This window comes from Curcuma longa, unplaced genomic scaffold (genome assembly GCF_044706935.1).
Source record: "Curcuma longa cultivar G26 ecotype Majalengka, Jawa Barat unplaced genomic scaffold, ITB_CL_G26_1.1 contig_15977, whole genome shotgun sequence".
NCBI classification, from domain to species: domain Eukaryota; kingdom Viridiplantae; phylum Streptophyta; class Magnoliopsida; order Zingiberales; family Zingiberaceae; genus Curcuma; species Curcuma longa.
Window position 1 is genome coordinate 1 of NW_027430248.1, and position 13126 is coordinate 13126.

The 13126-nt window shown below is 43.8% G+C and overlaps 4 protein-coding genes across 4 annotated transcripts; 1 reads left to right on the top strand and 3 right to left on the bottom strand.

The window, feature by feature from the left end:
• Positions 1–402: 402 nt before the first annotated feature.
• LOC141816296 (uncharacterized) lies at positions 403–2524 on the bottom strand (the record flags this gene model as incomplete). Its single annotated transcript, XM_074704102.1, has 3 exons — positions 2240–2524; positions 906–1040; positions 403–816 (listed from the first exon to the last, which is right to left on the bottom strand). Coding segments are annotated over exons 1-3 (834 nt in total), but the record flags the coding sequence as incomplete, so codon positions are not given.
• Positions 2525–5475: 2951 nt separating this feature from the next.
• On the top strand, positions 5476–8847 carry LOC141816294 (uncharacterized; the record flags this gene model as incomplete). The annotated part of the gene is given in 2 exon segments (XM_074704099.1): positions 5476–7247; positions 8041–8847. Coding segments are annotated over 2 exon segments (1785 nt in total).
• Positions 8848–9642: 795 nt separating this feature from the next.
• On the bottom strand, positions 9643–11471 carry LOC141816295 (pentatricopeptide repeat-containing protein At5g66520-like). The gene has a single exon (XM_074704101.1). It carries the CDS (start codon positions 11466–11468, stop codon positions 9882–9884), a length of 1587 nt encoding a protein of 528 aa, XP_074560202.1. The 5' UTR covers positions 11469–11471; the 3' UTR covers positions 9643–9881.
• A 500-nt stretch (positions 11472–11971) lies between these two features.
• LOC141816297 (two-component response regulator ORR5-like) lies at positions 11972–12822 on the bottom strand. The gene is made up of 5 exons (XM_074704103.1): positions 12708–12822; positions 12582–12628; positions 12424–12501; positions 12284–12354; positions 11972–12207 (listed from the first exon to the last, which is right to left on the bottom strand). Exons 1-5 carry the CDS (start codon positions 12820–12822, stop codon positions 12123–12125), a joined length of 396 nt encoding a protein of 131 aa, XP_074560204.1. The 3' UTR covers positions 11972–12122.
• Between the last annotated feature and the right edge of the window lie 304 nt (positions 12823–13126).

Here is a 13126-nt window from a genome sequence, read left to right on the forward strand (position 1 = left end):
CACATGTGGGGCACAACAGAATAGGGTGCTATGGTTATGGAGTAAAATCTTGCTCTCCATCCTTAACTGCATTTTTGTGCAAGTTAGGACTGAGGCAAATATGGGGAAACACACGCATGCAGAAACATAAATCCACATTATATCACACCTACATTATGAGGTGGGCCTACAACCCTGACCATGATGGATTGAATGTGGTCTGTCAAATGATAAAATATGTAAATTCCCTTGATTCAACTAACTAGAGCAAAACAATGCATAGTGGGACATCATTCGTTGCCATATCCGCACCCTATTTCCAGGTTATACTTCCGTATTGGGTCATATAACCCTGATCATTGTGGGTAGATGCAGGCAACCATATCAATGGAAATTATCATCCCTAAGAGTGATGGTACTTACATTAATTTTCTTAACAGTCGGAACAGTTTTGAGAAGCTCTGGTCTGCTGAAATAGTGATCTGAGTGTTCTCTAACAGTATCAAATTGCTTAAATGATTTATAGTTCACATCAATCTCATCTTCAACAATGATCTTCTTGTTCTTTTTTGGCTCTTCAGCTGCAGGTTTCTTAAACCAAGGTTCAGGTGCTTCAACACCAGTTGGGAGGTCTATATCATGAAACTTAGCAGCCGAAACCAAATTGGAATCCTTCCCGCTCGTGTCAGCACCATAATCATAATAATAATCATAATCATCACAATCAACTTCTCCATAATCATATTCATCATCATCAAGATAAATAAGATGCCCCTTTAAGCTTTGGCTGGAACCAATATTTGCACTTGGAATGACAGGGTTAGCAGATAGTGGATCCTAGATTCAGATTTAAAAAATAAGAAATGCTTACATATTCCCACTAGGACATGATACAAAAAGAAAATACATTTATTGAGCATTAGTACCTTTACTTGCTTTTGCCAGCTTTTATCATATCCAACAGGTTGTTTGTTCTTGTAGTCAGAAGTGCTTTCACCAATTATCATAACACCATCAGTGTCATCCTCTCCATCAAGTTCAATTACCTCATGAAGAATAACCTTAAATGCAGAAAGGATAGCACATCAAATTTGGAATGTAGTTTGTATAGCACATCAAATGAGTGAATATGAGTTTGATAATATTCCACTGACAAAGAAAAGTAAGAATGATATATAATAAGAATATCAAAAGAGAGAGAGAGAGAGAGAGATATCAGTGACAAGAACTTAAATAGAAATCAACTTTATGGCGCTATTAATTGTCTGAATAATACATTACATTCCCTATCCTGAAAAACTGGTACAACAAAATCTTGCCATGCAATATGCATGCCTCGAATGTTTCTTGTGTGACTGTTGGTCAAACTGAAAGGCCCCTCCTAAGCAATAAAGGCAGAAGAAAAGGGAGCTAGATGGCAAAAAAATCAGACATTCATACAAGGAACCACAACCAAAAAGTCATATTGATCAAGGATGTCAAGGTATTATACAATGCACACCAACAGAATTTTCTCCCTGGAAATAGTAAGCGATAAATACATCTATCGCACAACTATAATATCAGGCCTCCTCTAGTCAAGCAAGTGATTGTATCAGACTCCAAAAACTACACAGTTTCATAGCGACAGAATGAAGCTCATTATCAGAGCTAAATAAGGCATAATCACATGCGAAGGTATAGTTCCCTACCGTCTAAATAATGTAAAAAAGTCAATGATAAAACTATCTCAGAAATTAAGTTCCATTCCCGAGATGAATAAAATAATTTGACAACTTTAAGAACAGTCGGGAATGGACCTAAAAGCTGAGCAATATGAATGTTTTCACTCGTGAAATACCACATATCTTTCAATACCACTGGCATACCTCCAAAGGGCACAATACCAGCAGAAGCCTGCTTCATCGAAACATGAATCTAAGTCATACTCATAGTTACAAGATCAATTCAACCACGAAAATAACTAGGAATCGCACACATGAAAAAGGGCAGGATCGGCAAAGTAAGAAATTTTCATCCGAAACCACGACCACTAGGGTTTTAATTTAGCGAAGCAGAACCAAACACTACACCGTGATAAGAAGATATAAATATCTACAAAGAAAGGCATTAAACCCGTCTATCAGAACATCAAGATCGGATTTTTCCACAACCCGTGAAGACTCGCTGAAGCAACAGTTCAAACCTAAGCGAAATTAAACAAGATCAACACATTAAACTTCCGCTCCAAAAGAAGAAGAGCGAGTAGAAAATCCCGCACCGGATTCCGCTCCCGCTTCGATTGTCCAGCGATCCAGGCTGACTGCGAGATCTCAACGATATCCAGCTCCCGGCTCGATGAGCTGCCTGCGAGGAGGCCAAGCCTACAACGAAATCGACAAATCGTGAGCAAACAGGAAAAAGAGGCGATCAACGAGGAAGGAGGGCTCACTCGGGGTCGATGAAGGCAGGAGGGTGCGACGGCAACGGCTGTGCCATGGAGTCCAATGCCGACGGCGACGATCAGGAGCGATCCTCCGGCGAACAACAGAAAATGCTCGTTCATATCTATATATACAATCCTATTGGCCTTCTCCGCTTCACAAGTCACCCGCTTTCGTCGTCGTCGTCTTCTCCTCCTTTTGCTTTTGGTCGCGATCTCCAAAAATTAAGAAACAGGTATTTATTTCGATTTAATTAAATTACCTTGTTTTAATGTATTTATTACTGTCAAAATCATCCAAGCTTTTTGAGATGGATCAGATCATCTTTTATTTTGTTTTTTTATCGAGTTTTTTCTTTCACTTTATATTCATATTATTCTGTTACTGTTTGATTTGATGAAGCAAAAGTAACCTCACTGTTTTTTTTTTCAGCGCTCCTCTGTTCTCTTCCGATCGTCATGGAACCGCAGAAGGAGGCGACGGCTCGTGCGGCGGGTTGTGCGGCGTGCAATCACATGCATCACAAATGTCCGCCGGACTGCATATTCGCGCCGTATTTTCCGGCGACCAGCCCGTCGTTCGACTACGTCCATCGTGTCTACGGGTGCAGCAACGTCGGGAAGATTCTACAGAGCTTACCGGTCGAACAACGCAGGATGGCGGCGGAGTCGCTGACGTTCGAGGCGGAGGCTCGCATCCGTGACCCTGTTCTTGGATGTGTCGGTTATATTTATCTACTGCAGCAGCACCTCGCTCAGATTGACCGCGACATTCAGGAGGCAGAGGCTCAGATTTACACCGCCTGCTATCAGCCACCGCCGTTGCCGCCACCACTAGAGCAGCATTGGTATCAGATGCCTCAGTTGACGACGATGACGATGCAGCCACATCATGAGCAGTCGGATGATTTTCCGTACCCGATTCCTTCGACGACGCCGCAGGATGATGATCGACAGTTGATGGCACACACTGAGGTCCAGGATTATGCCGTCGACTATCAGCCACCACAGGTGCCGTCACCGCTAGAGCAGCATTGGTATCAGATGCCTCAGTTGATGACGGTGCCGCCGCATCATGAGCAGTCAGACGATTTTCTATACCCTACCGTCGCTGCCTATCCATCGATGCCTCAGGCAGAGCCGTTTCCACATATGCCTCAGTCGACGTCGGAGTTGCTTCCGATTACTTCGACGCCGCCACAGAATGATCCGACGCACACTGAGTTCCAAGATTATGCGCTCGAGAAGGACCTCTCTTGCGAGATCCCTTCGACGATGCCGCAGCAGGATGAGATGACGGAAACCGAAATCCAAGATTATGCCACCATGCTCGAGGATCTCATCGAGCATCAATGACACAAGAATTGCTGAAGACAGATGAACATTTTCTTATTGTTTGTTCGTTTATTATTATTAGAACTCAAGATGAACATTATTTTTTTACATGAGATACATTTGTTACAGCCTATTTGAATTAAGTCAATGAGAATGAACCAATTTAACCTACCAACTCAAATGATTTGAGTTAGTTCTGTATTTTTTTTTATTCATTTGCGGTCATAAAAATAATAAACAAATTATTTTATTTAACTACCTTGAAATAAATTCAAACAATGTGGTCTCACCTCCTTAAAAATGAGCTAATTACCCAATGTCATATAGCCAATGGCATATTGACAACGCCTCAATGTGTTAATTTACCTATAAATCTACCCACGTATTAATTAATCATCCTCTCTAATCCTCTAACTAACCATAGGACAAGAAAGATGCTTGCTCTTTTTCTTGTTGGATGAGGATTTGTAGTGAATTTCTTGTTGGATGAGGACAAGAAAGATGCTTGCTCTTCCGATCGTCATGGAACCGCAGAAGGAGGCGACGGCACGTGCGGCGGGTTGTGCGGCGTGCAATCACATGCATCACAAATGTCCGCCGGACTGCATATTCGCGCCGTATTTCCCGGCGAATAGCCCGTCGTTCGATTACGTCTTTCGCGTCTACGGGTGCAGCAACGTCGGAAGATTCTGCAGAGCTTACCGGTCGAACAGCGCAGGATGGCGGCGGAGTCGTTGACGTTCGAGGCGGAGGCTCGCATCCGTGACCCTCTTCTTGGATGCGTCGGTTACATTTATCTACTGCAGCAGCACCTCGCTCAGATGGATCGTGACATTCAGGAGGCAGAGGCACAGATTTACGCCGCCGGCTATCAGCCGCCGCCGCCGCCACCGCTAGAGCAGCATTGGTATCAGATGCCTCAGTTGACGACGCTGACGGCGCCGCAGGATCATGAGCAGCCAGAAGATTTTCCGTCCCCTGCCGTTGCTGCCTTTCCATCGATGCCTCAGGCAGAGTCGTTTCCACAGATACCTCAGTCGGAGTTGCTTTCGATTCCTTCGACGCCGCCACAGAGTGATCGACAGTTGACGATGCACACCAAGGTCCAAGATCTTGCCGTCCAGCTTGAGCAGCTTGAGGAGGACCTCCAGTGCGACATCCCTTCGCCGATGATGTCGCAACAGGATGAGATAACGGAGACCTGGTTCCAAGATTATGCCGCCGTGCTAAAAAATAGTTAAACTAGATTTCCAGCATCTGAGGCGTCAATGGCGCAAGAATTACTGAAGACAGATGCATATCTTTGTTCATTGAATTAGGTCAATGAGAATGAACCAGTTGAACCTAACATCTGTATTTTTTTAATTCTCTTACATTTAATTCTTAAATCTCATTTTACATCCATCCATTGCAAATATTAAATTATAAAATCTTGAGGTGAACAAATTATATATATTAATTATGATAAAAAAAAATTCATTTGAGGTGAACAAATTTAGCGAAGTTAGACAATATAAACATATATTATTTTAAAATATATTTTTGGTATATAATTTATTTAAAATTTGTAGTTATTGTATATTATTTTTTTATGTTTTTATATTTATTAAATTAAATGATAAACATGATAAGGATTCAATACAATTACAGCTATAAAGGCGAACATATTTTACAATTAACACCAAATTTGTCCATTAATTACCTCGGCCGGTCTTCCTCGCCCTCGCCGTCCCTCCTCCATGGCTGTTTGCTTCTCTCCCTCTTCTTCCTCCTCCTCATCTCTCTCGACGGCGATCCGATCCGCTGTCACCGCTCTTGGCTTCGTCATGGATTCCATCTGCCACCGTTCGAGGCGCCGGCCTTCCTTCCGCGGCCACAGCACTATATCTGACTCAGTCAGCGACGTCCCCGTCGCCGTCGGCGGCAAAGAGACCGATCCCTCATCGGATCTCATCTCCCGGTTATCCCAGATCTTGAAGTTTTTCCCCGCCCAAAGACGCTCCTCTTTCCCAGAACCCGGAGCCCGGCCTCTCGAACCCGATCCATTCCAGTACAACCTCCTCATGAAGGCATTCAGCTGCGCCGGCAACCTGCACGAGGTCCTCAGGCTTTTCCGGGACATGAAGGAAGCCAAATGTGATCCTGACATATTCTGCTACACCACCGTATTGGACGCGCTCCTAGCAGCGAACCGATCGGCGGATGCCGAGAAGGTGTTCGATGAAATGATCCATTCAGGTGTCAAGCTGGATGCGGGGCCTCTAACGGTTCTGGTGAAGTACTATTCTTTTTACCTCAAGAAGTTTGATTCGGCCCGCCAGATCATTGAATGGATGGTACAGAGCGGCTGCGATCCTGATGTGGTCACCTACTCGACGCTGATCGCAGGGTTGTGCAGGGCTGGAATGGTTGAGGAGGCGTGGAATGTAGTGGATCAAATGCTCCAAGGGAACTGTGCACCAAATGCACATTCCTACACTCCTTTCCTCCAGGCATACTGCTCACAGGGGAAGGTCGAGGCAGCAATGAGGTTGATGGAAGCAATGAGGAGTCTTGGTTGCCCTCCAGATGCTGTGGCTTACAATATATTGATTAATGGGCTGTGCAAGCATGGTTACTTCGACCAGGTTGCACATATCTTAGAGAACGATGTATCGTATGGTTGGGAACCAGATGCAGTCACATACAATACATACATCAGTGGGCTTTGTAAAGCGGGCATGGCGGATGCTGCTTTTAAACAATTGGAGATTATGCTTGAGAAGAAGTTATGTCCTACTGTAGTCACACTGAACATTGTGCTTGATAACATTTGTCGTGAGTCTTCAGTGTGGGAAGGTAACCACCTCTTGGAGAGGAGCTTGGAGTTGGGAATAGATATTGATGTAGTCAGCTACAATACGATAATGAGCAGGCTTTGTGATATTGGAAAATTCTCTTGGGTCTTGAAGCTTTTCACTGATATGTTGAAGAAGGGTATAAGCCCAGACACAGAAACTTTCAATATTGTTATACATTGCCTCTGTAAAGCAGGAAAATACATGACTGCAAAATATATCTTTGTGAGCAATGGGTTTGTTGCTGATATTGTTACATGTAACATTCTGATCCATGAGTTCTATAGAGCAGGAAAAATTGATGAACTTCAGAATCTTTTCGCTGTGATGAATATGGTAAACATTAAACCAGACAAAATTACCAATAGTACCATTGTGGATGGCCTTTGTAGGAACCAGAAATTTGTGGAGGCCATTAATTTTGTGAGATCTGCTGAAAGTGTGTACCCTTCAGAGGCAATTGCACATTTGTCTTATTGGCTGGTCAGGAGTAGAAAGATTGGTCTACTGCTAGGTCTATATGAAGAAATGTTAGCCCACAATTTGGATTTTGATGCCCAAATTTTCAATCATTTGATCAAGGCATTTTGCATGATTGGTTCTTGTCAAAGTGGAGAAATACACAAAGTCTGTATTGTTTTAGACAAAATGCTTCGAATAGATAAATGTGGCAGGTACTGTTTCTTATTTTGAACTCTCTTCTTGTGTATGAATGTTTCTTTCTGTACAAATTGCTGGATGACCAAAGTATTTAGGAAGCACATTTTTTGTTAATAGGCACAACTTTTTACTTATAATATATTTATCTATTTATGTAATGCGCCTTGACTGCAAAGTTTAAAGCAAATACATATTCTTCTCCCCATCTCTTGACTGTTCTCAAAAATTTCTCTTGACAAAATGCCTATTGAGAACAATGATTGTAATGTCAGACTGTAATGACAAGTAATGTAAATAACTGAAAGCGAGGAGCATTTGCTTGGTTTGTTTTCCTGACGTGCATCTAACTCATTTTTTTTGCCTCCAAATCAATCAGGTTTTAGATATTTTATGCATTATTAATTGTTACAATTTGCATATCTACTTCTTACTGTGTAGAAAGTTAAATTATTCATGCAACAGTTCATTTAATTGAGGGATACAATTACCCTTGTATCCCTAAACATTTCATTTTGGCAGCTGGATATCTTTGTCTTAAGTTAATTTTTTTGATCAAATACTATATTTCTGAAGTTTCACATATTTTCTTCAACCAGCCATTTTATTTGTCCTAAACTAGTCCGATTGGAAAATAATATATAAGAGAGTTTGTGTTATTAGGATATAGCATATGTGCTTTCATTTAAAATTCTTACAATCATTTGAATGCTTCTAATTTCTTGGTTATCTCTGCTGAATACCTTTATGCTAGAGCTATTTCCTATACCAAACATTGCCATCTTCTAAATCCTTCTTTGCTTACAATAGAATCAACCATTAGCTGAACTCCCATTCCAATGACGAGCAAAGTTATTCCAGCCAACACAATCTGTAATTCGGAGTTATTGAAGACTTCCAAGGCTATACTACCAGCTTTGTGTTGTTGAAATCCACTGTCCTGTGCTTCAACCACCTCTCTTCTCCTGAATCCTACAGATGCTGCTGAGATCACTTCCATCACCATCAGTGTTGTCAGATCGATTGTGCTACTGTCTCTCTTTTTGCTTGTGGTACCATCAGTAGTTCCCTCCTCTGTCTTCTCGAATAGGATGATAGCTTTGAGGTTGAGGTTGGTGTTTCAGGAACATTTGCTGGTGGGAGAAAGGTTATGGGGTGCCGTTCCAGTAGTCATCTTTGTGTTTCGAAGTAGTTAAATCCTTTCTTTTGAGCCCTCCAATTGCCTTTCTCTTGTGTCTTGCAGCAGCTTTTCAAAGTCTATCTATGTTGGGCATTGTGGAGTTTGTAGAGATGACTCTGGAGGACTTCTCAAATGTTGCTGCACCAGGTCGCCAGTACCGCCAGTTTGATATTGTCTGATCCCTCGAATGGCGAATACCTGGGTACTCTTTGTAAATCTAATCCTGCATTGCAAACAGAAAAGATCCATCAATTCAATCTTTTAGAGATTCGACAGGATGGTTAATAGCAATTGATGGTTGGCTATGGTCTTTATATATGAAAGATACATTGGAATCTTTCCTGAATCTCTTGGTATCTGATCTGAAATTTGGTCACCTGAGCAAATATATTGGATACTCTTGTGCCAACAGTATTCTTGTCGATATTGTCACATTTTCTCTGAGTTGCTTAGACATCAGGAATTCCAGCGCTGCAAGGTTTATCTCCCAACAATCCTGTGCACAACAGCCAAGCATATCTTTACGATGTAGCATTGCATTCTCTTACTCTGACTTTACCTTATCAGTAAATTCAAGTCCTTTTCCCCTCAAAAACAATTGAATTTTAGATCCTTTCAGAATTTATGTGATATCAAACTTATGATATGCAATATTCAGAGCAGATTTGGATGGTGTCTAGGATCGTCTTCAGGATCTGCCCACTGTGTCATAGGCCATACATGGACTCATGGCAAAAGTCTTGTTCACAAACAGGGCTCATTTTAAGCAACCAAGACACTCAATTTCATCTACGAAGACGGTGCACTCCGGTCTCCGCTTTCTCAGACCCAAAGGCAGTCTAGTAGAATGCCTTCTCAGTGTGGCCTTGGAACTCTGAGATCATCAGGTAATTTTTGATACGCATGAGAGGTAATTTTCTTTAATTGAATGAAGGCTGCAAACTAAATATTTAATCGTTCATTGTTATAACTAATCAACTCTATCTATTTATTTTTCCTAAATAACTCTTTTCTTTGATTTGAAAGAAATGGCTAAGAACTAGAATTGTCACCTTGTCATAGGTGTATCGAGCAACAGGGTAATAGAGGACTGAGTAGACATCGTCGAGGAGGATGATCAATTCATGCCCTGCCATGCCGGCGATGTTCAGGTGCCATTGCTTCTCAGCACTCGGTACGCCTTCTTAATCTCCGGCTCAGTTAACAAGCATTCCACCCGGAGAAACCCATAGAGGTCCAACTTGCTCACCCAAGAAACTCATAGATGACCATTCAATGTCTTCTTAATCTCAGTCATTGTTCTTCTTTGCCTTCGATTACTAAAAGCTGTTGATTATCGTTATTAAATTTGACACATTTAGAGTTACAAATTAGAATTGGCGTGACTTTAAGTTATTCAAAGAAATCTCTTCACTCATTGATTGCCCTACATCCTATCTCGACATCACTAACTCACTATAATCTAAATTGCTCAAGGATCATTGCTGAAAGATCTAAGTTGCTTATCGATCCCCCTTATCGCGGATATAATTTCCTTGATCTGCTTGTGTGATCGATCTCCGGCAACAAATTCATATGCTACACCATCCACTTCAACCATGCTGCAACCAGGCACCTTCATCAGCTGCCTCACCTCCATCGCCCTCCTCGCCTTCGCTACATCCTCCCACTGATCGGCCGACGCATACATGTTGGCCATCAACACATGAACTCCACCATGATCAAGGCGCAACTTCTTTAAATCCTCGATCGTTTCCCTCCCCAGTTCTGTCACACCATGCATTCCGCAGGCATTTAGCAATGCGCCCAAAACGAATGAGTCCGGCTCCATGGGCATCTCCCTCACCACCTTCTTTGCTTCTTCGACGAGCCCTGCTCGACCCAAAAGATCCACTAAACAGCCGTAATGCTCGACCCCGGGCTTGATATTGTAGACTCCATCCATGTTCTCAAAGATCATCCTCCCTCGATCCACAAAGCCAATTCGTGCACAAGCACTAAGGGCGCAGATGAAAGTGACTTCATTTGGCCTCACTCTTTCCTCTTCCATTCTACTAAACAATCCCAATGCCTCTTCGATGCATCCATTGTTCGATAAGCCAGAGATCATTGCCGTGTATGCAAACACATCCCTCTCGAGCATTAACTCGAACACTTCCATAGCACTCTCGATGCACCCACATTTGGCATACATATCGATCAGTGCAGTTCCTAGTATTCGATTCAACTCCATTGCGTTCCTCCTCGCAAAGGCATGGATCCACATCCCCTGGTCCAGTGCCCCGAGAGAGCCACACGCCGATAGAGCTCCGACAATGGCTGCTTGATTTGGCTGAATTCCACAAACTTGCATCTCGTTGAAGGCATCCAAGGCTTCCTTGGATCTCCCAAATTGAGCATACATGCTGATCAAAGTACTCCAAGACACCACATTTCTCTCAGGCATTCGATCGAACAGCTCGCTGGCATCCGTTATCTTCCCCTGTTTCGCGTAGCCGGTGAGCATGGCAGTCCAGGAGACGATATCTCTGTTGGGACTTCCGTCGAACAGTTTGCGAGCGGAGTGGAGGCACCCGCAAGAAGAGTACATGTGGAGCAGGCCATTCTGGACGAAGTCATACGCCTCCCAACCGAGCTCGACGATCACGGCGTGGAACTTCTGGCCGTCGAGTAAGGAGTCTCGATCGACGCACGCGCGGAGGAGGAAAGAGAAAGTGTAGTTGTTGGGGAGGAAGCCAGCGGCGAGCATGTCGCGGTAGAGCGGCAGGGCGTCGCCCGGCTGGCCCCGCTCGACGTGGGCGCGGATCATGGTGTTCCACAGGAAGGCGGACCGGCAGGGGAGGCGGCGGAACAAGAGGGCAGCGTGTCGGAGGTCGCCGCGGGGGGACACGGCGCAGAAGGCGACGAGTTTGCCGGCGGCATAAGGGTCGGAGATGGCGCCGGACACGAGGAGGTGGGCGTGGATTTGGTGGGCCCCGCGCAGGGATAGGCGGGGGTGGCGGAGGAGGCAGAGGGTTCGCCGGTCGGACTTGAGGTATTTGCCCAGCGGCGGCGTCATTTCTCGAAAGCCGTCGGATTGTCATTGCCACGTTAGTGGACAAGACAAAATATCAAGAAAAATATCGATAAATTAAGAATGTAAATGCATAAACCAACCATTTTCTTCCATCAAAAATCTTTAATTCTGGCCCCGAAGAACAGGACAAACAAACTACATTTTAAATTTAAGAAAATAATCTAAAAATCTATCAAAAATCAACATTTTTTCTTCGAAATTCTCATTTGCAATCACCGCACAACTTTCCACGGCAAACTCCTTTTCATGACGCGAGACCCGCAAGTATCTAACCAAACTGATGCAAAAGTCAACCAGAATCCACAAAGATTTGCGGATTGACCCACTACGTTTGAATCGACAAAAATCCAACCACCGATAAGACAGGCCAAATGACGTTCCACCTCATCCAAGAGACAAATCCTCAGAAACAACAAAAGAGATAAATTTCTGAACAATTCAACTGAAATAACACCTGCACATTGATCACAGAAGAGAAAGAGATTTCAGGGAACAAAGCAGCTTTCTTTTCCTCTTTATCCTCACTTTGTACTCTCTCTCATCACTCCAAAATGATCTCCAAAACAAACAAATAATCACAATAAAAGTCAGAAAATCAAGATTCGAGGCAAAACGCCTTCCTCAGGAACTCGATTCCTATCTCATTCTATTGCACAGCCTAGACACATCTGAAGGCCTCACAGGCTTCAGCAGGAAATCCTCTGCTCCTTCCTCCATGCACCTGCACCAAATTTACAATCAAATCTAAGTCGAGATTCAGTTGAATGAACAACTTTTTTTTTAATTCGCCACTTTACCTGTTGATTCTACTAGGAACGTTCTCAGATGACATTATGACCACAGGGATTTGCCTTAGCTCAGAGGACTCCTGATGCAGGATTGAAATATCAGACATTAGGGTTCTTTCTTGATGGATGAAGACGATGATGTTTCTAACCTTAACAATCTTGAGAAGCTCGAATCCAGTCATCTCCGGCATCCAGTAATCGGTAATGATCATGTTGACATTCGGCTCCTGCCATCACGAATAGAATCCTCGATCAAGATCACAGAAACAGCTAAAACTGGCAAGATTTACAAGTCAACGAGTCTAACCAGCCCCAAAAGCTCCAGTGCCTTCTTCCCGCTGTCCACCGCCGTCACTGCAGCAAAACAACAAACACGTACATGATCAACAAGACCTCTCATTTCATCAAAGACATGGACAGCTTCCGCCGGCACCTTTGTACTTGGAGCTGCGGAGGAGCTTGGCGATCATGGCACGGTCGACGGAGCTGTCGTCGACGGCCAGCACATGGATTTGGCGCTCCCCGTCCCCTCCTCTCGACGACGCCATTGTCGTTGTCGGAGAAAGACCACGCCGCGACGCCTCTTTATATACAGAGAGAAACTGGCAGAAGAAGACGTGCGAAAGGGGAAGGCGAAGCAAAAGCAGAGCGCAGAGAATCCCAAGGCGAACTCAATGCGATACGATCTCGGCAGGATCTGGTCTCACTTATAGGATCGGACTGCGGTAAAAAGTCCACGCCTTTGACTGGTTGATCTCATCAGATCACGGCGGTGGCGTCATGGCCGAATCTATTGGATATCGTACGCATGATGTCGCGGCAGAGGGAGGAGGGAGGGGATTGGCGCAGTGG